Source organism: Zootermopsis nevadensis, unplaced genomic scaffold, assembly GCF_977971745.1.
Source record: "Zootermopsis nevadensis isolate Lab colony 2312 unplaced genomic scaffold, Znev_1.0 Znev_ptg000029l, whole genome shotgun sequence".
NCBI lineage: Eukaryota > Metazoa > Arthropoda > Insecta > Blattodea > Termopsidae > Zootermopsis > Zootermopsis nevadensis.
The window spans coordinates 3,772,625-3,795,318 of record NW_028259161.1 but is presented as its reverse complement, the minus strand read 5'-3'; the positions used below and the strand labels follow the sequence as shown (position 1 = coordinate 3,795,318).

Sequence of the window (22,694 nt, the reverse complement as noted above, 5' to 3'; positions counted from 1 at the left end):
CCCCACACGCAATTCTATGACTGTGTCCAACGCAAAAGAGAACTGAATAAATTGTAAAACTCGTAATTGATGCAAGTCTTAAAATTATTTCAGCTAAACAGTTGCTTCATCAATTACTGTGTAATGACTGCAGGCCATGACCATTTCTATGAACCGCAAATTTGGTTGTGACGTGGTGGTACAGTCGCTGTGATTGTTCATCAAAACAGTTAGCAATTCAAAATGGTCTTTGTGAACCGTATGTATTTAAAGTAGGTCGCAGATCATAATAAACATTTTTTGCCGGAATAATCAAGTTAGTAAAGTGGTTTGGCTACCAGGTTTGGCTTTGCAGTTGGAACAACGAATTTATACTTGCAACCGTTTTAAGGACTGGCTGTTTCCTTGTAGTCTGTTAATCAAGATAAGGTTAATTTTAGACTTACGGCAATAACGTAGTAAAGGAAGACGGGAAATCAGACAGACAAACAACAAAATAATAGAATAACGTTTGTTGTAGTACACCCATCAGATTCTTCATTACGTGTGCTATAATTTACTGAAAAATGTTTTATTTCAAAACGTATTCAAACGAGAACGAAATCAATCTAACCAAGTTTCACAAAATTTAGTTCCATGCTTGGTTTTATTGTTTGAGTGTTAGGCTGCTTTTACTGTTTTGCTTTCATAGACTCGCCGTCTTTTCTGCCACTGAATCTGTCACATCTACTTGCTGTCACGCGCCTGTGCCCTCCCTTCCCGTTTCAAATTTGTTCTGACGCACTCAGCGCTGCGTTTTGAATGTTTTAAAGTAAACTAATGTTGTTACAATTCGCAGACCTGCAATAAAAACACAAATTGGTCAACACAGACGGTTTTAAACAACAATAATTCAATTCTTTAACAACAACAACAGGCTGTACTAGTTGAAATTTCAACATTAGATATTTAAAAGAATGTGTTATATTAAACTTTCAAAATGACAATTCATTGCATAAAACATACACATATCAGTTAATTAAACAAATTATGATACAAAACCGACACCCGAAACAGAGGATGACCGTACCAGATAGCAGTTTACATTTAGCGAATGCTTGTCACCATTCAGGTAAGAATTTGTACTCTTCACTAAATATAACTACAGTGAACAAATGAAAGCGGATGAGACAGTTAGAACATGCAGGCGAAAAAATGAGAAATGCATATAAAAATTTAGTCTGGGGACACTTTGGAGACCTTAGCGTGTAAAGTATAATAATATTAAAAATTATGTACATTAGCTGTGGGTTGTAGCCATTCCGATCAAGATGGGTTCCAGTGGAGTTATTCTGTTAAGATGTCAAATGCTTTTGGGTCCTATAAAACTGAATGGATTCTTGAACAGCGCAACTGTGCTTCTCAAGGAGGACTCTGGTTAATCGAGTTGGTCGGTACATAGTAACTCATATTTTACGTTAAGCTAAAATCGATCCTGATAAATTACTTCAAAATTGACCAGCCATAAATGGTATGAAGTATTATTCTATAGACCGCATGTTTAACTAATTAAAATCCAAGTAATATGTTCCCCTAATCCTTTTTGGTACACTCTACTATATATTGACAGCACTTTTAGTGATTATGCGTCAGCTCAAGATGGGGAATACGAAAAAGTGAAGAAATGTACTTGTATCTGTATTAATAAAACATCAGTACCATAAAAAATTCAAATTAATAAAGATCGCGTTTCTAAAATACGTGTATTATGTCGGACAAAAATATTTCGCTCTTCATTTAGTCGATAAGTCAGAAATATGTATCAAATCTGTACGATGTGCGTGCGTAGACCACAATACATTTCCTTGTTCCCCTTCTCATTGTAGCTTGTAGTGTAAACTGATGTGATAGTTTGGTTTGGGAAGAATTTCACCCCTTCCCTTACTAGAGCTTATGGCTTTCCGTACCACGCAGCTATCCCACACCACAGCGGATACAGGCCGGCCTATATGGGAAGTTCAGATACCATACCTCGTTGTTATGTGCAGTATTTCAATCATGCCTCCGCGCAAAGCTCATGACGCAGTTTAGATTACAGTGCATTATATCGGTTAAAAATTTGTGCCTTCCCCTTCGTTTTTCTATTTATTACATAATAACGCTCATATTTCAAACTGACCATAACAAGTGCGAAAAACAAGTATTCTGAACATGTCTGAAATATTTATATTTGGCCTACTTTACTGTAAATAAAAATTTACAATATTTCTTATACTACAGGTCAATCAGCCTATTAGTGAATACGCGTGAAATTTCAGGTTCTCACGACTGCAAATATGAAAATGAACGTCTTCCGGAATGTAGGGCTTTGTAGTCCGGTTGTCGTTTACCGACGTTTCAGAGGTGTTTGCTGCCTTCACCACCAGGGTGACGATGATGTAGATAGCAAGCACCTCTGAAATGTCGGAAACCTTCCTCCAGACTGCACGACGCAACAACACAGAATACAGTCATCTTCAGTTAGTAACTGTGTAAACCAAACAGAAATGTTGTTCAACCTAGCAGCTTAACCTTGAATTTCCAGTACTATTTAACAAGCGAATTACGTAGAAAAAACCAAAATCCTTCCAGGTTTGGAAGGAGAAAGAATCAGTTTGGTGGTTTAGTTTTTATACCAGACCAGAATGCATATAGTCCTTTGTTAAATAGTAAGGTAATGAACGTTCGGATTCCACAGTGAGAATATAGTGACCAGCTGAGAGTTTCGGAGGAAAATACTGCCTCCATCTTCACGGTGCAACAAACCAGAAGACCGCAATCTATGTTAATAACTAATTTAGGAGATTTGTTCGATGTGTAGGTGTACCAAGTTTATCTGAGCTTCCACTTTTCTTTCTAAACGTACTACAATAGATTCCAGTAACAGCAAAGAAAGGACTCACGTCTTTTGTCCTAAAAGAAAAAAAAACAGTGATTCAGTCGCGCCATTGTCACTGCTCTTTCCTGTGTTCCAATACCGTTTTCATCACAAAAGGAATTCTACCTTGTGAGTATTTTCAACAAACCCAGTTGTAGAGCAACCTCCTACAATGTGCTACTGCAGTCTTCCAAATGGTCAATGACAGGTGGGCGAGGGGAAACATTAAACTAGGGGTGGACAATAACACAATCGGGTGGAAAAATGGACACGAATTGCTTAATGCGAGGCGAGAGAGCTGGTGGCTCTAGATCAGGACAAGCTGAAATTATCTTATCCATCATTAATAACGTTTCAGAGTTCTTATTGCAACTCGGAACTGGCTTATTCAGACAGATTTTTGAAACGAAAGAAGGAATATATATAGTCATCATTTCAATGGGTAGCAATCTTCTCCGTCCAATATATAACTTTTATAAACTCGGGAACGTTTCAAAACTCCACTTTTTAACGAGTGAAGTTTTAAACTCCATAAACTCAGGTTTAAAAATAAGAAATGTATTTTGCAGTTCTTCCTAACATTTTTACATTTAAAGTTTTGAAAAAATCTCAGAATACTATCTCAGTTCTTTTCAAATTCCTTGCTTCTTGATTACTGCAGTCTATAAAATATTATTCTCAATACCTAATCAATATTTAAACAAGATTTCATCAAACCATTTGATGTAGATATTAAAATTAGTCATTGCATTAAGAAACCGTTTATGCCAGCCTGTATGAACGTACTGAAACCACGACAAATTATGTGCACCGAGAATATAATACACGGAAGCGAGAAGCATCATTATTGGAACTAATAACGAAACCACCTCAGGATGTACTGATATTTACTTTCCTTAATTACACCAAGTAAGCAGCTCAAACCGAGTGCAATAGTACCCTCTTTTTAAACGGAAATAAACATTGGACTTTCACACAGCTGGGAAAATTCTTGTCTCGGCTAACAACTATCAACCGCTCAAGAAACATTCTGTCGATAGAGTCAGAGCGTACCACAAATGTGGTGGTATCTCCCTGCAAGTACACAAGGCGTTGCAACCCAGAAGACAAACATCGAAATCTTCACCTTCGTGAGAACTTCAGATCTCAACTAAATACATGTTGCATGGAGTTAAAGGATAAATATAACTAGGAGATTAGGTAAGATTATCTGTGCTCTAGACGTGTATAAGCCACTTATAATTAGGAACCATCTGAGGTTAAGGATAGAAACTTCTGCCTCATAGCTCAGGGTTTTTACAGTAGGCACTAAGTTGAAATGTATAGATGTAATTACCCTCAATTTCCTGCCAGTTTTAGTCCACAGAAAGAGACCCTTGTACTGTACCAAAAAGATGAAAGTACAAATTCCATTTCTAGTGTCGGGAATTTAACCCCGACAATCAAGTTCCTTGCCTCTCATTTTACAGGCCACAGTTAGAAATATAATTTTGTTATTCTTAATTGATTTATTAAATCTCCTGTCTGAACGTGAAATCCTTAGTACAGTTCTGAAATCAAACACTGGGTAATTTTTACAACAGGAGGAAGATCACGTCCTATTTTGTGGGTGCGTCAGATACACGTAACTTTCTGTTCCGAGAGTCATTTGAGCAACAAACTGTTTGAGACAATTTCTCGAATTGAAACCGCACTGTAGAGCTTTATAAATTCAAACATTACGAAGCTGTGCAACCCTAGAGAAGTACTACTCTGCACAGTTGAGAGTCGCTACCTCAACCCCACGTGAATAATGTAATGAAATTAAACGAGAGAGGGGATGGGGTACATTTAAGCGGCGATGAGGAAGACACTGTCATTAACTACAAGTACAGCCACGTCCGCAAAATTAGGTCCCACGTGTAGTCCGATCACTTTCAACGCGCAGAGCATCTATGCGTCTCCTCAGTGTCTGTTTTGAGAACGACATATCGAACAAATAGGTTATATAGCATCGAACGAGAAACAGCAGGATAATACTATGCTATAAATTGGGAATAACTGGAGTGCAGTGTGAGATGGCAGAAGAATGAGTAGTGTGTCGAGAGGGACTGGGAAAGATATCAACTCGAAAATAAGTATCCCAGTGAGATTTCAGGTTCTCACGGAAGGAAATATGAGATGGCAGCATTCTGAAATATTGCGCGGTGTAGTCTCAAATCAAGTAAATCCATTTCACTAAGGTACATTTTAATATTATCATTCTATCAACGCTTAACTTCCCAACTGTTCCGTTCCTACAAATATTTTCTCCTATTCGCTGCTCCATATTTATCAGAAACGCCTTTAAGTTGGCATTTCAGGCAGTTTTGTCTTCCGACGTGATTTGGCCTACCTCGTGAAGTCACATATTGAGAATCGCCCTCTATCAACAGAGTAATATCATTAAACAAAATAACTCTGATACGGGAAGATCTACGTCACCCGCCTCTCTTTTTTACAAACATAAACATGTCTGACGTGATATGAAGGATTTAATGTTAATACCATCATATTTGGCACAAAGTTGTCTGTCTGTACCAGACATATTACGCTTAAAAATACAAAAACCTCGAGCAAAAAGAGAAACATAAGTATATTCTACCGTGTAACGTGTATAATCTCTTTGGCAGAAAGGAAAACTAATTATTGCAATAACAATTCTAACGTACTTAAAAAAATAAAACAAAACAAACTACAATATGTTGCTAAGCATGAAACAACGAACTGCATTCACTATATGAGTCATTAGCATCAAAGAGTTCCGCGAAAAATAATATACAACACGGAAACCGCTAACAAAAACCTACAACACTAGTGTGTTCATAATGAGCGAAACAGCGACATGCCACAGTAAAATAGTTTTAACCACGTCATGTGGTTAGCACTCCTAATTCTTTTTCTAGAGGTCCCAGGTTCGAGTCACAGTCCTAAACATTATATCACAACAACTTAAAATAGGTCACGACTATTTTCACATCATTTCAGATGCATGTGTTGTATAAGTTTACAGTTTATAACTCAAGAAACGACGATTTCTCGTGAGATTTCAGGTTCTCACGGTGGCGACTATGAAAATGGCACTTCTGGAATATTGCGCCGAAGAGTCTCGTAGTTGACCGCCTACTGCCTCCATCACTAGGGCGATATCCCAGAAGGTTGTCATCTTCAACGACTACCTCACACGTTTTGATACTGGTCGGGGTTTTTGTTCCTAACCTTGTCTGCACTGCCTCAACGAGCATCAACTGCAGGCTTCTATGACGAGTCGCTGTGGCTGACCGTCCGTTTGCATGACAACACTACGATCTCGTTTTGATTGATCCGAACTTCAGAAACGAGGTAACGTGAGGCTGAACTAATGAAGGTCATTAAGCGTGTTTCACAGCTAAGTGAAGACCCACTTCTACCTTCGCCCTGACCATTTGTCCTTACGCATGTCACAACCACACTGGTAACGAAGCTTCGCTAAATGTAATAGTATTACTTAACCAGGGGCATGCTCCCTCAGAAACGATTCTTGTGTATTTATCTGCTTACACGGAAGCAAAGATAGAGGATACCGCTTCCGCCGACGTTACCCCAAACGCAACTTCAGTATCCATCCATCAGATCGTACAAGTATTGGGGCCCCAGAGCAGTGTTGGGTGTGGATACGAAGGAGAAAAGCTGCCGATGAGAGAGTTTATGTCAAAGCATAAAGGTGGCGACTGACTTGTAACATTTGCCTGTAATGTAACGTGTTACAAATCGAGCATTACACAAGTGAAGACAGCGAACGGAGCCGCTCGATGCGAGCTGCTCACGCTCGCGGGCGCTCCATCGTGTTGTCGGTTTTTTCGCGAATCCCTTTGAGTGTTACATTACAAGTCAGTCAGTCAGTCGAGCGGCGTCGTAACGAGCATTCACGAGTTCTTTAGATAAGAGTAGCGTATTAAATGAAACAAAGATAACACAACCTCCACGTCCGACATATTGAATGAAATGAATGGAGCACACATGAGCACAGTCGAGCCGAGCGTTCAAAACGAGCATTCGATGCGCCTCACCAGTTGTGGTGTAATGTAACATGCTCGCCGCGAATGTTACATTACGAGTAAATGTTACAAGTCAGTCGCCACCTTAAGCTGAACCTACTGATACGACAGTACTGATATTTTCTTCATTATGAGACCACGTTTATCTTTGGAATAACTCACCACGAAATCTTCATTATCTCCACATTGAAACATAATATTGGGCAGTAGAAAGCGAAAGAGCGACACGACACGTGGCAGCTTGCTTGCTTCAGGCTGAGGCTTTATTCCACGGGATAGGTACGTTGTCAGTATGGGCCTATTCTTTGTTGTGTGATGAAATCTAATACTTAATTACAATGGAAACATCGCTCTGACTAATGGGCTTCATTCGGCCGAGTATCTGGTAGCTACGCGAAATGAAGAATTGCGTCATTAAACAAGAAGGAAATGCTGTCAGTGCAGGAACGTTGCGCACCATAATTCAACAGAAAATATTACGCCTACATCCTGCTCTTATAAATCTGTACCAACTAATTTTCATTCGAGGTTTCATGCCAATATCAACTCTTTTATTACTGGTGTAGAATGCTCTGTGTGTATCTGATTTAATCAGATACAGAACAGAACACATTTAAGACACACGCGGCTATTAGAGGTACAGCTTTTGTTTCTCTCAATGGTATAAGTTTATTCGTAGTAATTTTATATAACATCGAATTATATGGGGAAATATTGTAGAAGGTAATAACGTAAGACTTTTAAAGGAGACAAGCAACGATTATTTCGTAACACATTCCACCTATTCTAATCGATAAGCTGATGTACATACGGGCCGTGCATCTTCATTTGTCATTTGTAATATTAATATTCTTTGCACAAATAAGATTGTCCCAAACGATTTTCCTCGTCTTTTTATGTTATTCCATTCAGACAGTACAACAACAGTATCTTGAAGTAAGCAATGACCAATTTTCCCCGAAACTGCATAACCGAGCAAGACGGATTTATGGCATGCCTTGAAACACACACGACTAGCAACTTACCACCACTTTGTATTCACCTTACAGTTGATACAGTATCATTAAATGTCCTACGAATAGTGAAACTGTAAATAAAGTGATATTAATAGACGAAGAGCTGAATATATTATCCTCAAAAGAATTTGCTACAAGACTCTGTATATGCTATTTACCACTCTAGCATTTTCACTCTTTGCACCGTGATAATCGCTTGTGTCGCTTTTGTCAGATGGTTTTTTTTAAAAAAACGTCTTCAGCTGATGACTCCACTGCTACATGAAAGCGAACCTCCATTTCGTACATTTCCGCTTCACTGAATATAACGCTTCTCAGCTACACAATCATAATTAACCTCAGAAGCATCTGAGTGATACGCCATATTCTGTCCTGGAGGCTTTCAGCGCATTCAGTCACTTCACGCTACCCGAATAATGAAGCCTTCCGTGTTTTGAACAAAACATCTCAATTACATACACTGATTTATTTAGCTCTGATTGTCTCTCCCATATAAATTTAAAGAAAATTACACGTCCACCTCTAAACAATTCACACGAATTTCTTTTTACCTTCAAGAGAAGAACTTCATATTTCACCGACAAATCTCAAAAGCTACAGAACTATCAGAATTTAAACAGATGATTTTTCCCGATCCTGGTGACTAGTACCACAAAAGCACTAGTATCGCGAGATCGAGTCTCCCTCGAGGTAATTATGTTTCTGTTCCCCTGTACTTCACTAAGATGGCAGAGCCGAGTAACTGTTTGAACAGCATTCAACTAACCATGCCGACGCAATATCACAGACTTATAAAACGATGCTGACAAGAACTTACAAGTTTTAACTTCCTAAAGCACAGTAGTAACTAAATATAGGTATCACCTCATTTAAATTCTTTTTTTAACTTTTCATCTTCCACACAGTGTGTTTATGGGGAAGCATCTCTAAACACAGTTAACCAGTTGATATTCGTAATGGAGACGGACGCATTTACTCTGACGTAATTATTCAGATGAAAACGCAAACATTCTCATGCCGAGCGACTACCAGATTCGCAGGTTGGAATCAGTACTGGACAAGAAAATTTACTGTTTCACAGACAGTCATTCTATTATTGTCAGAATTGGCTGTTTCTCCACTAACTGGCATCTTTTCAGATGAAACACGAGCCTAGAGGAAATTTGAAAAGGCGTAATACGGAACAGGTAGTAACAGTAACCACCTTCATGCACTAGATCCTTCTAGATAAGCTGCCAATCTCTCAACTGGTAAAGGGATATGAAGTAAGCAAGTAATTGATTTCATCAAACAGAGTCCTTCTAGAGAAACTTATAGTAGATAAACCGGTGAACAACCAGGGAACAGATGCTAACTAATAATTTCCACGGAACTGAGTCCATATCGAGAAGACGACACTCGCTTAACTGTCAGTAAATATTAAATAAATCATAGGAGCGATAACCGCTGCGCCTCGATGGTCGGCTTTGTGTGTCTGAAGTTAACCAGAGAGGATGTGTAGGGAAGTGACTGGCAATCTCTAAAAGAAACGGGTTGAATAAATGAGTACCCTGACAATGGAATTAGACTTTCATGAAAATGACTGTGGAACGGTCGATACGGACAGATTCGTGATACAGAGAGCGTCTCGATCGAGAAGATAATCTAATTACGGTTCACCTCCTTCCCAATCCACCCCCCCTCCGCTCCATTACTGGGACCTAATGAGTTTCTGGAAATCCCTCCTCTTGACCTGCTCCAGGGACAAGCACAATGTAACTAAACGTGTTATGTTGAATGCTGCATCTCGCAGTGCATTACGTAATGTTGACACCAGGGTAAACTTCCCTCCAACCCCTCAGTGCAAAGGAGGATGATATCCTAAACTCAATATATGTATCTTCAAATATATCTGCATAAATGCATGAAGTATTCTAGCATAAGTGGTGCCTCTCTTTCAGTAGTCTATTATTATTCTGCCTAAAACAGGATTTTGTCAAAGTATGGTTGCTACGGATATAACATGACATTTAATTCATTGTTGACAAGTTTTGTTCTCTCTCTCTCTCTCTCTCTCTCTCTCTATATATATATATATATATACCTAATGTAAAGCACATCATTAAATTACGATTAATATTCTATATTTTAATCAAATTTATTAAGGCTTATAAATACCAAATTTCATTAATATCTTGTGGCTTCAACTAGATTTGTTTCACAGGTAAATACAAAGAGGCATCTTAAATGTAGACAAAACGGTGGATTGTTCCGGGTACAAATTTCGGAAAGGAGATTGGCTCTCACAACTGAGATTTTTCTATTGTTTCCCTCCGTCTCTTCAGGAAAATTCCGTGGTAGTGCCTTAAATTAGTTAATGATCGGTTCCTTCCACATAATTTCCAGTTTATTAGCATAAACAATTTTATCATTCGATGTTTTTTTATCTGAGCTGCTGATAGGAACGTTAAATAAATCGCAAACAAATAAATAAAAATTAGTGGGTATTTACGATACACGCTGTATAAGAAATGTAGATGATCTTCCTACTTATTCCACCGACCTTACACCTACTGTATAGGGTCGGTATCGTTACCCCAACTTTTCCATGGCAGAAAATACGCGCATATCGTGAAGTTTCAACCGACTGATATACAGTCCAATTATCTCCCTGAATCAGACGACATTATTAAATTAATGGAGTTGAATTTACGAACGTTGTATAAGTTTTTATAGCCACATTTACATCCAACGAAGCGAAGTCTCTCTCAGGTGTAATAAATACGTTCTGCTTCGTCTAATAACCATTTTATAGATTGACTCATACAAAACTTTTGCCGTTTTCAAGTGGATAACTTCGAAAATGTGTCTGCAAAGCGTTTAAACACGATTATATGTGTTGTGTTTACTTCTATGAGTATGATTTTACTCTTTTATCTTCTTTAATTAATGATTTATTATATACAAAAAACTTCGTGGCTTTCATTATTAGCTGCAATCAAATATTACTGCATTATCTTTGTGAACGCGTTCTCCCACTTTACTTGTAATTCACAATCATCGTCTTCATAGTATTTCATTCGATGCAACATAACATCGTAAGCTGATAAAGCATAGTAAAATAAACGAATGAACGTTAGGTTGACAGTCCGTCTACGTAAAAATTGTCATTATATTTTTCGATGTATTAAGGATACTTCGACCTTAATTGGTCGTCTTCAATTTGCTCTCTATTAGTGTTCGACACTAATATTGTTGACTTCGCCACGTAATGGACTGTGTCTTAGGCAGCTTACTTACCTATTTTAGTAGAGTGGAGTATGTAGATGTAGTTACCGATGGAAAGATGTCGTTGAATGAACACTGTAATATAATTTAAATGCCTAAAATAGACTGCAATTTATATCGCATCTGATTGAAGTGCTGTGTGGTTGCTATGGCTGCGTTTTAATTTGAGAATTGTGCTGACTACGAAATGAAAACATGCAAAAGCATCATAACATTAAAATCACTTAATGAGACATTATTTTTGATATAATTATCAGTTTAGTGCAAAATGAACATCAGAAATAAAATCAATCAAGGGAAGCAAAAAAATAGTAAACATTTAACCCACTGTTTACATTACAAATGAAAACAACCGCACGCTTTCTGTTAATCAATTTACTTAAAATTGTGCCTCTTTCTTTCAGGAATATTAATCGAATTATCGTATTGGTGACATAATTTAAATGAGTTTTCTGCAGGCTTTAAGAAAGTCGTTGTCTTGTTAGTGGATATCGAAGTTGAACTTGCTATTATTCCAAACTGGAATCTGCCGTCTATCCTCGATGTCTAAAATAAAAGATGATAATATTAAAGGAACGCAGCAACCGAATTTGGTACGCCAGTCAGGAAGAAGCACTGGAATGTGTCGAAAGCACATGCACGTCGGCCGCAAAGTAGCCACGATTTTAGATTTAACAATTCCACCTTGGGCAATGTTTCCATAAATGCTGAGAGTCTTCGCGGACCATTTACTTATTTATCTGCCTGTTGATTTACAATTGCAGTGCGTTATGCTACAGATGCTAAAGATGAATATTTATTCTTGGTTTATTTAACGACGCTGCCAGTCGAAAGTAGCATGATTAACGGATGTTGAATTGGAAAGGATGTGAAAGAAAGCGGTCGTGGCATAACTGAAGGAATTATCTCGACACTTGCCTAGAGGGACTGACGAAAATAGCAGGATAGCCAATCTTCGGGTCCAGAGATGAACTCGGGACCTCCGGAAAACTATGCAGGATTGTCGGTAATGAATATGATAACAAAGGGTTTATACTGCATTTATTTCGAAACTACCTTCGCTCTTCTATACTACTTGTTTTTGGTTCATATTAATTTTATTACGTAATTTTTAAATTCACCTGACTGAAGATCGCGGAACCTCTTGTCTAGATCATGGACGTATGTCAGCACCAATCATTCTAGTGATCACAGGCCCTCCACTGTGGAGTTCTGTCGTAGGCTACGCCCTTTTACACGTTGGTAAAATTTTTACGCCTTTCAGAAATCCGTAGTAGACACAGGAAAAGACCTATCTCCACTCAGCAAAGTCCTCTTTGAGAAGCTGATGGTCGCTCGGATGGACGCAAATTTTTCCGTCTTTCATGGAACCCGATTATTCATGGCCGCTGCATATTTTAGGGCATTTTCCGGATGGGTAAATCAGCCGGAGCGTGGATTTGACCGCACACCTAATATAGTGCCCAGTCTCATCCCAAGCCCGATTCTTTATTGCGTGGTTTAATTAAGAACATATTCTCCATTACTTTTTCCTCTGCTTTTTAACTAAATTTCAAACAAACATGTTTTACGACGCAGCTTTGTCGCTTTACTTCATATTATTTTTATTCTGGTGTAAGAAATAACGAGCAAGTTTTATGGGGATCAGGGTCTATTTCCTTTGGCTTTATTGAATACGTTTGGAAAGCCTGTCTCCGTGTAACAGGAAACCACGTCTTTCAAACTTCCCTAAAGATGTCATACGCTCACATGCCCCTCCTCTCAAATATAAAATCTTTCTACAGAAGTAGTTTCAGAATACATCTCTTTGAGGTAACTTTTTTGGAATAAAGCATCTTAAATATATTTCAGACGTTCAAGTTGAACAAGTTAACGACATAAAAATACATACAGGCCTATACACACGTGACCATTACAAAACTCTTCTCTGACGTAGTATTTGAGTTGGCAAGTAGACGTATATCCATCTAAATAGAATAGGAATAAGAAACTACTTGGTTTTATAGGGCCTAAAAAAGTTCCTTCACTTAGACCTACCCTGAAGCAGTCAGCTCAGATCGATTGCACATTTTGTCTCGTGTGAAACACAGTCTTTACTTTGAAAGCACAACACAAATTAAAGTCTTCAAAAACAAAGTGCTGAAGAAAATATTAGAACCCAAACATTTGATCTTAAAGTATAAGAACGATGAAGAAATTCATGGTGTCTGATGAGCTGAGAAGATTATTTTAACATAAAACATAACAGTGTGAGCGATTTTGATGTTTGATAATTCATATTATGTATTAAAACCCACGGAAAAGTAAATTAAGGTTGTAACAAATTACAGGGTATGAAACGAGTGTTGTGAATAAAATAAATGCACGCAATTCTGATAAAACGGCAGTGAAGGAACATTTTTAAAAATCTGAGCTGTAGATGGTAAGATAATATTAAACAAATATATTCACTCATATAAAAAAACTGGCAAAATTATGACTTTCTCTTAACTACCTCCATATAGATACGTACGCCTCCAACTTTAATAGACAGAAGCGCTTGTACGACGGCAAGAGAACATTATTTTTGAACATCCAGTTGCGCCTACCGTTGGCAATAACATAGTGAAATCTGGATCAGCGGGACGTAAGAACGTATGTATGAGAGGAGAAAATAACGCACCAGAGCTCACAAACGCTCACCACATTCATAAAAAAACATCAAAACGAAAATAATTCACCTTCAGATGTAGTTCAGTCTGTTTACATCTCCTTTTAAGACCCGGTTCTTTATTCACAAAGAGGAGCTACATCGTACGGGAAATTGTATAGAATAAACACGACTGTGTTTGAAGCCACGCATGAAAACACATCTTGAATAAATCGCGCATGATACGAAGAAAGGCTTCTTTCAGACTGACTGATACATACGTTGGCCAATTAAATTTTTTCATTTTTCAGATACTGTAGATTACGACCTGTTAATTTATTAACGCGCTAGATCCCATGAGAGACACCTGAAAACAGACTTCAGCCGCGAGAGCTACCAGTGGGTCACAGAACTGCGTCGTTCATTGGAGAGACAGCCTTCACAGAATGAAATAATATTTCCAACACCACGGCCGGGACAGAGAACATGAGGTTTGTTGAGTCACTGGAATGTCACATGGTTCACCAATGTAGGATAATGATCACTGGTGAGTTACGGTTGAAAATGTATGCCTGTCAAAAATCGTGGGAGCTTACCCGGTTGGGTACGTCTGTACTGAGAGATGACTAAAAAAAAAGGAAAGTGCTTGCTTCCAGATGTCACTAGTTGCTTACTGCATGTGAATCCATCTTCTAGGGAAGGTAGGTGTCAAATACACCCTCAAACACTGCCATGCAAAGTTTCTTTGATAAAATTAAACTGTGAAATAAAATATTTTCGGCGACAGAAAATATGACTTAACTACACATTGGAATTAATTATTTGTAAATCAGTTTCCCAAGCAACTGCTCCGCAACCCACCAGATAATATTCAATATTATACCGATCACGAAGTTTTACCAGGAAAACTTGGATAACACTAATGCACAGATGAAGACCTCAGTGATATGATGACACTATCTGCCAGCATCAGCTTGACTCCAGATCATGTACAAAATTCGTACACGTGGCGGACTCAGTCCAACATCGGACCGGAACTCGGATTTTTAAATGGCTCACTCAGTCCGACACAGGACCGTAAAGGGTTAGAAATGTAACAATTTCTCACGACTAGATAATACTATACAATCAATACTAGAAAGTAACATGAATACATACATATCGGCAAGTGAAGTGCGTGGACGACCTGGGCGCTCATCAACTTCCAAGCTTTCCCACCTTCCAAAAACTGTTTGTTCCATTCTAACACACGTGCACGAGACACACAATCTTCACTGAAAGCCTGTCAATAACTTCAAAGTTTCCGTCGTAGATTTCTGAAGTTTAACGAGTTGTTCCAATTTACAATCCAACACTTCCGACCTAACGTAAAAACGCAACCGCACAGAAAATCACGTGCACTACTACTGAGTGAAGCGATCAAGTTGAAACTTGGATCACTGGTAGAGGATAGATCAAGGTCAAATAGAGTCTCGCCCTGATTATTATTGGTTGCCTCGTTACAATATCAGCCTCGATAAATAAAAATTAAATTTAAATATTTTAATGTAAATATCAGTTGTGGTTTTCTGAGTTGTGATGCAAGGGAGTATTGTAGGTGGTTACGAACATTTCTCATAACCCTTATGCCCCGGCCATCTGGAGCAATGGTTGATAAGCCGCCGAGGCAGCCGATACGTTGTGCCTGGCTCATGATGTATTAATTACATACAAGGCTCCCAGATGGCAATAGAAGTCTGCATCAGATATCTTAGACTTAACTTAACGTTTTCCTCAACAGTTCACTCCTGTAGGAAAACAAATATATTTTTTTTAACAAAAACACTCAAATAGCCGATCCAATCCATCTGGCCTGACTAAATCTTATGTTTCAATTACATATAACGCTCCCAGATGGCAGTACAAGACTTCATACGATTTCTTATATAAAAATTATTCGAATAAAACAGTCTAATATATTTTATATTGGTGTACATTGTTTTACAAAAAGTTTTGTAGTTCAGGACCAGATAACAGTACAGACACCAAACTTATATAGAATTATGCAGAAATAAATATTCTTTCTTGTAGGATGAGTGATGAAGGGAGATAAAAAACAATTTATGTTTTTACATCCTGACAATAAAATTTTGTTTTTTCAATATTTTAAAATTTGTTGTAAGTTAAGAATAGCATTAGAATTTAAGATATTTTTTATTCTAATCTACTCTATTTAGTGTATAAGTGTGATTTTTTCATGTGTATGTGTGTAAAATTCTTTTTTGGTAAATGTTTACATTTTAAGCTGTAAATATATGAAAATTGGCCTGACTCTTTAGACCAGAACAGTGGAAATAGGCTTTAGGACTAAAAGGGTTAAACACTGAGGATAGCCATACAGAACCTCCACTAGATGGAATTATTTCCAAGAGTTGAAAGTCTTTTAGTTAATTTTTGAAGCACATATTGTTAAAATTAATCAGTTTCTAAATTTTACATTACCCTTATAATACATTTATGCTATATCAATTAAAAAACACATACACTACATAATGATACATTTCACTATAGATTACATAATAAATATTACATTTGATCACACAGTACAGATAAATATACATAACATTATTCACACTTTTATATACATTAGTGACATCATCACATTGTACAATACATGAAGTGCCTGGAATGTACAGAGCATTGTAAGTATTATTTTCTACAGATTTTTACACATATATTTTGCAGAAACAATTTAATGACTAATGTTTCATAACTGCTTCCAAGGTAAAATTTTTATTCGTACATCCACTATTTCCCACGACCGGGGTCATACCCTCAAGATATATAAGCTGGTCTTGGTCATGTTTTAGCATTGAGTTTAGACAGTCTTTGTGCACTGTGTTATTCTTGGAACCAAAATACCAAGTGCAATTTTCGTAATAAATCACAAACACACTTAAAATCATTAATAATTGACTTTTACCATTTTTTACTCAACTGAATCAAATCTCCTGGAAGATTAATTTAAACTTCTGAAGAGTTAAAGCAATCCTAGTTATTCCTTCTAACACCAACCATAAACTTAAGTGACAGCAAAGATAATAAAACCACTTAACATGAATTATTTCTTCAGTGTAACTTTATTTTATCTCTCTTTATAGCCAGTCAGCTTATTCATGTTGACTCTAACTTACTACTGGTAATATATATTATCAGTTTCCTGCTCCACAGCTCTAAATCACAATTAGTACCCAAAAACTGTAATAGCTCCTTTAAAAACAAATAACACCCCACAGCAACAGCATCTTCTTGTCAGGTCTGGTATCAATATCATCGTGTGTTGACTGTAAGACATATTCATATATTTCATAACCTCAATTTTAAAATTTCAATGATTGAAAACAAGGGAGTAAATTATGTGATTTTGTAGTAGATGAGGAGATTGCTTCTATCAGGTAAGATCATATTCTTGTATCTTCCCACATACAGCCTATTTCAGTATTGAAGTTCATTCTTCTGAAAGTGAAGGCCCTTTCACTTATATTAATCTACATAAAAAGTATTTAAATTAAAATAAATAATTCACTGAGCAGAAATAGAACTTTAACATACTTAATCTTTACTGAAAATAATCTGAATTATTCACTGCACATGTGAGGATGTGTAACTGCAAAACCTGCAAAAAAAAAAGCAACATTTTTATTTACTGATGCCCTGAAATATAGTTCATATGTACATAAAAAAAAAAGTGGTAAATAGATATGCAGGTCATTCTTGCAGTTCGAATGTTCACATGTCATAAAAAATTTAGACAAAATTTGCAGTAATATGACAACATTCTTTACTCTACTACACATCATTTCTTCCTTTATATGGTTTCCTGACAAATATAATTAATTTTTTCCTCGCATAAACAGGAATTTTCAGTACATAGAGGGTTAAGATTCAGGGCTCATTACGGCTGACAAAACCATTCTTGAATACCAAAAATCACTCAGTACTTTTAAATAAATAATTATTACCACTCCTTCTTTTCTTTCTGCAGTTACTGCTTACTGTTAAGTACCTCTGTTGGATTTTCTTCTTCATCTTAACTGAATAACCACTGCACACAGCTGCCAGCAGTGTCAAAAACATCTGTCTTTAAAAGACCTCCTTGCGGAAGCTGAAGCCAAATTGGTCACACTTGACCCGCAGTATCCTGCCAAGCTGTGGCGGTCCACAATAAAAAACTGTCACCTTTCCCTTCTCCTGGTCCAGGAGCTGCTTGAACACTTTGTCCCAATTGGGACGGCCTGCATTGGTTCGTGTCTTCAAACCAGTAATTAAATCACGTTTCTCCTAAATATCAACAAGTAAAATAGCGATTACAAATCCTTATGTGATGGCAGTAGTAGGCTATTACCCTGAATATACTATTTTTAGTGGAATTATGACTCTTTTTTCATTAACCCTTTTGCTATGAATTATTTTCTCACCACTTTACTAAAATAATGCAATTGTAAGGTAAAACTATAATGTATTTTCAATATTTTTTCAAGCAATGTAACAACATTTGCATACAATTTTAAATGCTTCAAAGTAGGTGGAAGCACTATGCAGACCAACAAAATTGCATTTTCATAGCCACTGCAAAAGGAAAAGTTCATTTCTTGATGCGGACTGAAGCCAAATGTTGCACTTTACAGCAATGGATGCTTGTTTGACTTCGGCCAAGTATCATAGCCACTTTATGGCACATTTTCATAAAATCTTCACAGTCATCAAATTATAAACAGGATCTTAATTATTCTGCTTGTTTAGTCCATCTTTGTCCTGTATGGCATAAATAGTCCACAGACAGTAATGTGGAACTCATAAGGGGTAAGGATCTAATCTTGATTCCCATGTTCTGAAAGTGTACACAAAAAATATAATTTGTGGCAAAAGCAGGACAAGGAAAGTATTGTAAGTACAGTGTGTCCACAAAGTCCCTTCGGGGTTTTGAAAAATTGTGGTGCGCAAACAAATTGAGCTAGCCACATGCGGTTTGTGGCAGATTACAGTGAAACTCTGGAAGCTTTTACTGACCTCAGTAGACCTTGATGTGGGCTCCCTTGGTAGCACGGAGAACATCCAGACGATATTCAAGCTCTTGCCATGTTCTGTGGAGCATGTCCGCGGAATAGCCGAGATCGCATTCCTGATACGGGTCTTCAGGTCATTAAGTCCGTTAACTGGTGTTCGGAACACATTGCTCTTGACATAACCCCACAGGAAAAAATGCATTGGTGTTATGTCTGGTGAACGTGGAGGCCAAGGCATTGGACCGTCTCTGCCGATCCATCTTCCTGGAAATGTCCTGTCTAGGTACGCGCGTACCTGCAGACCCCAATGAGGTGGAGCACCATCTTCCAGAGTTTCACTGTAATCTGCCACAAACTGCATGTGGCTACCTTAATTTGTTTGTGCGCCACAATTTTTCAGAACCCCGAAGGGACTTTGTGGAAACACTGTATAACTGTATACTAAAATGAGAGGGCCTGTGAGTATCTCATAAATTCTGTATAATACAGGTATATACTTAGGAACAAAATGCGTTGGTTTGCAAGAACCTCTTAAATCTGTTACAACTGGAACAAAAATTATTTAAAACTTCTGAGGTGATCTGGAACTATTGGAGTCCAAAATAGTTAAAAATTATTATCTTATTAAAATATACAGTGCAGAGAACAAAGTTAATGAAATCACACCTTGTGGTTGCTGAGAAACGCTTTGCATAGGCATGCTAGTTATAAACGGAGTTTTTAATGGTGGAATGAAATATGTAATACTGGTTCCTACTTCTATAGAACACAAAAATACTCCACAAAATATTCTAAAAATTATACATTTTTTTAATACATCGATTTTTAAAAGGTATATTTGTTTTTGAATGCGCAGAACAACTCACCTTCTCATGCAGAAGGTCCAGTGCAAGCTGCAGTCCCACAGCCTTCATGTCCGTCTTCTGCAGAGCACTGGTGATGTACATGTGCATCTCCAGGAATCTCTCCATTGCCCCACCAAGTTCTGCCTGCTCAATCTCGAGTTGCGACAGCAGATTTACAAACCACTCAAACGAACGCTGGTCTCGATTGATCCAGAAGAAGTCCACCTGGACACAGAACATTTAAAATAAACAAAATTAAATTCTCCCTGCCACATTTAGGGTACTAAAATGTAGATTATGAAGGGCATTTTAAGTACGTGAATGAATGAAAGCATTATTAACTGATCTGAACTAATATGATGAGAAGTGGATAACGCTCACTATAAATTGTTGCCTGCAGGTTACAAGATCTGAGGATTTACTAAATTGTACCACAACGATAACATTGATCTTAAAGAAACAGAGTGCGATTCTATGGATCTTAGTCAGGATGAGGTTCAATGATCGGCTCTTATGAACATAGTAACGAATGTCTTGATTACATAAAAGACAGGAGATTTCGTGACTAAATGAGCAACTATTAGCTTCTTAAAAAGGGCACTGCTCTATAAAGTTAAGTGAAGGCTTAATCTGTGCACTGAAAAATCTGCAACTTAACTGACCATGAAATGAATCTTGTACTATTAAGAATGAGAATCTAGTGTCTTAAGAGAACATGAACTATTCTGTTTGAAGATGTTTACATTTGCTCATAAAGCCGAGTCATTCATATTAATGTGCAGTGATTTCGTCTTTAGCATTATATAACACTACGTTCACCTTGCGCAAGTTCATGACTGTGGCAGGGATATCACTCGCCCACGCAAACTTGCACTTGGGACAACAGTGACGGGCTTTCCAGTACCGGTGCATGATGGACTGCAAAATGGAGGCAAATGGAGTAACACCAATGCCTGTTGCTATCAGCACAGCATGTTGAGCACGGAATATGTGGCTTGAAGGAGCGCCATATGGGCCATCTAGGTAGATCTGTAAATGTAATGTGAATGTTTAAACATTTTATGACTCACTGAATAAGCCTTGTATGAATGTAGTCTTTTGAGATGTAAGGCCATCTTCTTTTCTTTTATTGCTTTTCTACATTGACCAAGACATGGTCTAATTTTAAAACGCTGTCAAAGACAAAGACAAAAATAAAAATCTGGATAAATTTTATGATGAAATTATTTAATACCAGAGCAGAAAACTACAAGAATAACTAATCTAGCGCAAGGAAACTATAAACAAGAAAATGAAACATCTCTTATCGATGCACCACAATAAAGTATATGAACTTGCTTTTGTCAATCATTGCATGGTTTAATAAATTAGAATTCTACAAATATTCTGTTAGAAAATAAATATGTATCAAGCTTATCAGGCTACTTCCCACTTGGATTAAACTATGTTAATCCTGAACCCTCAAAGTAATTCTTATCTAAGTCCTGCACACCTTGAATTTAAAGAGAAAATACATGAAATAAATTCAGTGCTGGTTCTTCCATCACAAACAGCAACACTGCTCAAAACAAAACATAACCATTAATTAATAATTCAGTATGGAGTCTCAATGTCAATACAGGTATGTGCTACCAAGTTTCTAACAAGGGACTTACACCAGCAAGTTGTATTTTCTTCTGAGTTGTCATTTTGGAAGCTGGAAGTAGGGGCAGGCAAAATGTATTAATACATGCATGGATATATGTGTATCAGTATTTGATATGGGTTTATCGCTCACATAACTTGATATTTTTTGGGCCAATAATAAGGGACTTAGATAATTAGCCAAAAATTAACACGGTGCTTACAAAAGCCCCTCTAAGATCCGTGTCAATATCACACAAGGGAGACGAAGTTCAGGTTTCCACAACTTACAGATTAAAGTTATCTTATAACAAAATCATGTCTGATAGTAATGTTTCTTACCAAATATATTAATTTCATGCAATATATAACAAATAAAGAAAATAATATCCGGAAGGAACATTTGTGAACATAACAGAATATAAAGCAGGAAGATACTGGTACATGGAACAGAGAAAATTTATTAAAAAAACATGATTTGAAAGTTCTGTTAAATAGCACAGTTAAGTTGCTAGAGATACTGTAACATGAGTGTTCTCCTGATGAAAGAGGACAGTGCCAGGCTAAGGCTATAATGTGCAGAAGTGTCATGTTGCATTCCATTATATGAACATGTGAGTACACATTATATAATGAACAACCAACCTTAAAAGAAGACATACAATTACACAAGCAAACAGAACATTAAAAGTCAGAAAGATATTCCTGAAAATGAAATACATATTCGGACATGCTACACAAACCAGGCATTTAGTACTGTCATAATCTACTTTTGGTGGCAAATGTTTAATTTACTGATATTTTAAAATGTGTGAAGATGCGTAGTTTCTTTGATATAAGACTTTTATTCTCAGGTCTCACTCCTGTAACTAACAACAGCCGCAGATATGTTATTTAAAATTTGGCAACACTTTAGGAAGCAAAATTTTATTTCTTTCTTTAATTTGGACCAAGAATTGAACTTCTAGCTACCACTACTTAGGTCACCAAGGTAAATTACTGGGAAATATCGTTATAAAAGTGTCTTTAAAAAAATTGGGTGTTTGATGTTTTTATTACTGCCAAAATTTGCAACAGATGGTTTCTTAATACATAAGATTATCACCTCTGTTCATTTCTTCAAACTGAGTTATTTTCTTTTAAATATATAAACAGAATCCCAACATTCTTTCAATAAGAGAACATTTTTTAAATTACAGGCAGCAGAATTGGTTGGATCTTCATCCGTTTGCAGATATGTATGGCGAAACACAAATTTATCGGTACAATTATGGCACATAGGAGCATGTTTCATCTAACGTGCACTGCACTGACAATATGTAACCTGTATTATGATACA

General features: G+C 37.1%; 2 protein-coding genes across 15 annotated transcripts in view; both read right to left on the bottom strand.

Moving 5' to 3' along the window:
• Positions 1–15,267, bottom strand: part of LOC110835771 (cell adhesion molecule Dscam1-like) — a 312,906-nt gene extending 297,639 nt beyond the window's left edge. For 6 of the 9 annotated variants that reach the window (XM_087358016.1, XM_087358019.1, XM_087358018.1 and 3 more), the window contains exon 1: positions 15,001–15,267. The gene's annotated coding sequence lies outside the window, so the exon portion shown is untranslated. The remainder of the gene's footprint in view (positions 1–15,000) is intronic. The other 3 variants (XM_087358022.1, XM_087358024.1, XM_087358023.1) reach the window with 1 other exon arrangement.
• A 1,095-nt stretch (positions 15,268–16,362) lies between these two features.
• The window catches only part of Nox (NADPH oxidase), a 153,938-nt gene continuing 147,606 nt past the window's right edge, over positions 16,363–22,694 (bottom strand). For 5 of the 6 annotated variants that reach the window (XM_087358028.1, XM_022076319.2, XM_022076320.2 and 2 more), the window contains 4 exons: positions 20,552–20,761; positions 19,754–19,957; positions 17,888–18,162; positions 16,363–17,497 (listed from right to left, as the gene is read on the bottom strand). In XM_087358028.1, the coding sequence (XP_087214154.1) occupies positions 17,965–18,162; positions 19,754–19,957; positions 20,552–20,761 (612 nt within the window). In that variant the 3' untranslated portion in view covers positions 16,363–17,497; positions 17,888–17,964. Of the gene's footprint in view, positions 17,498–17,887; positions 18,713–19,753; positions 19,958–20,551; positions 20,762–22,694 lie in introns of those variants that run through there. The other variant, XM_022076323.2, reaches the window with a different exon arrangement.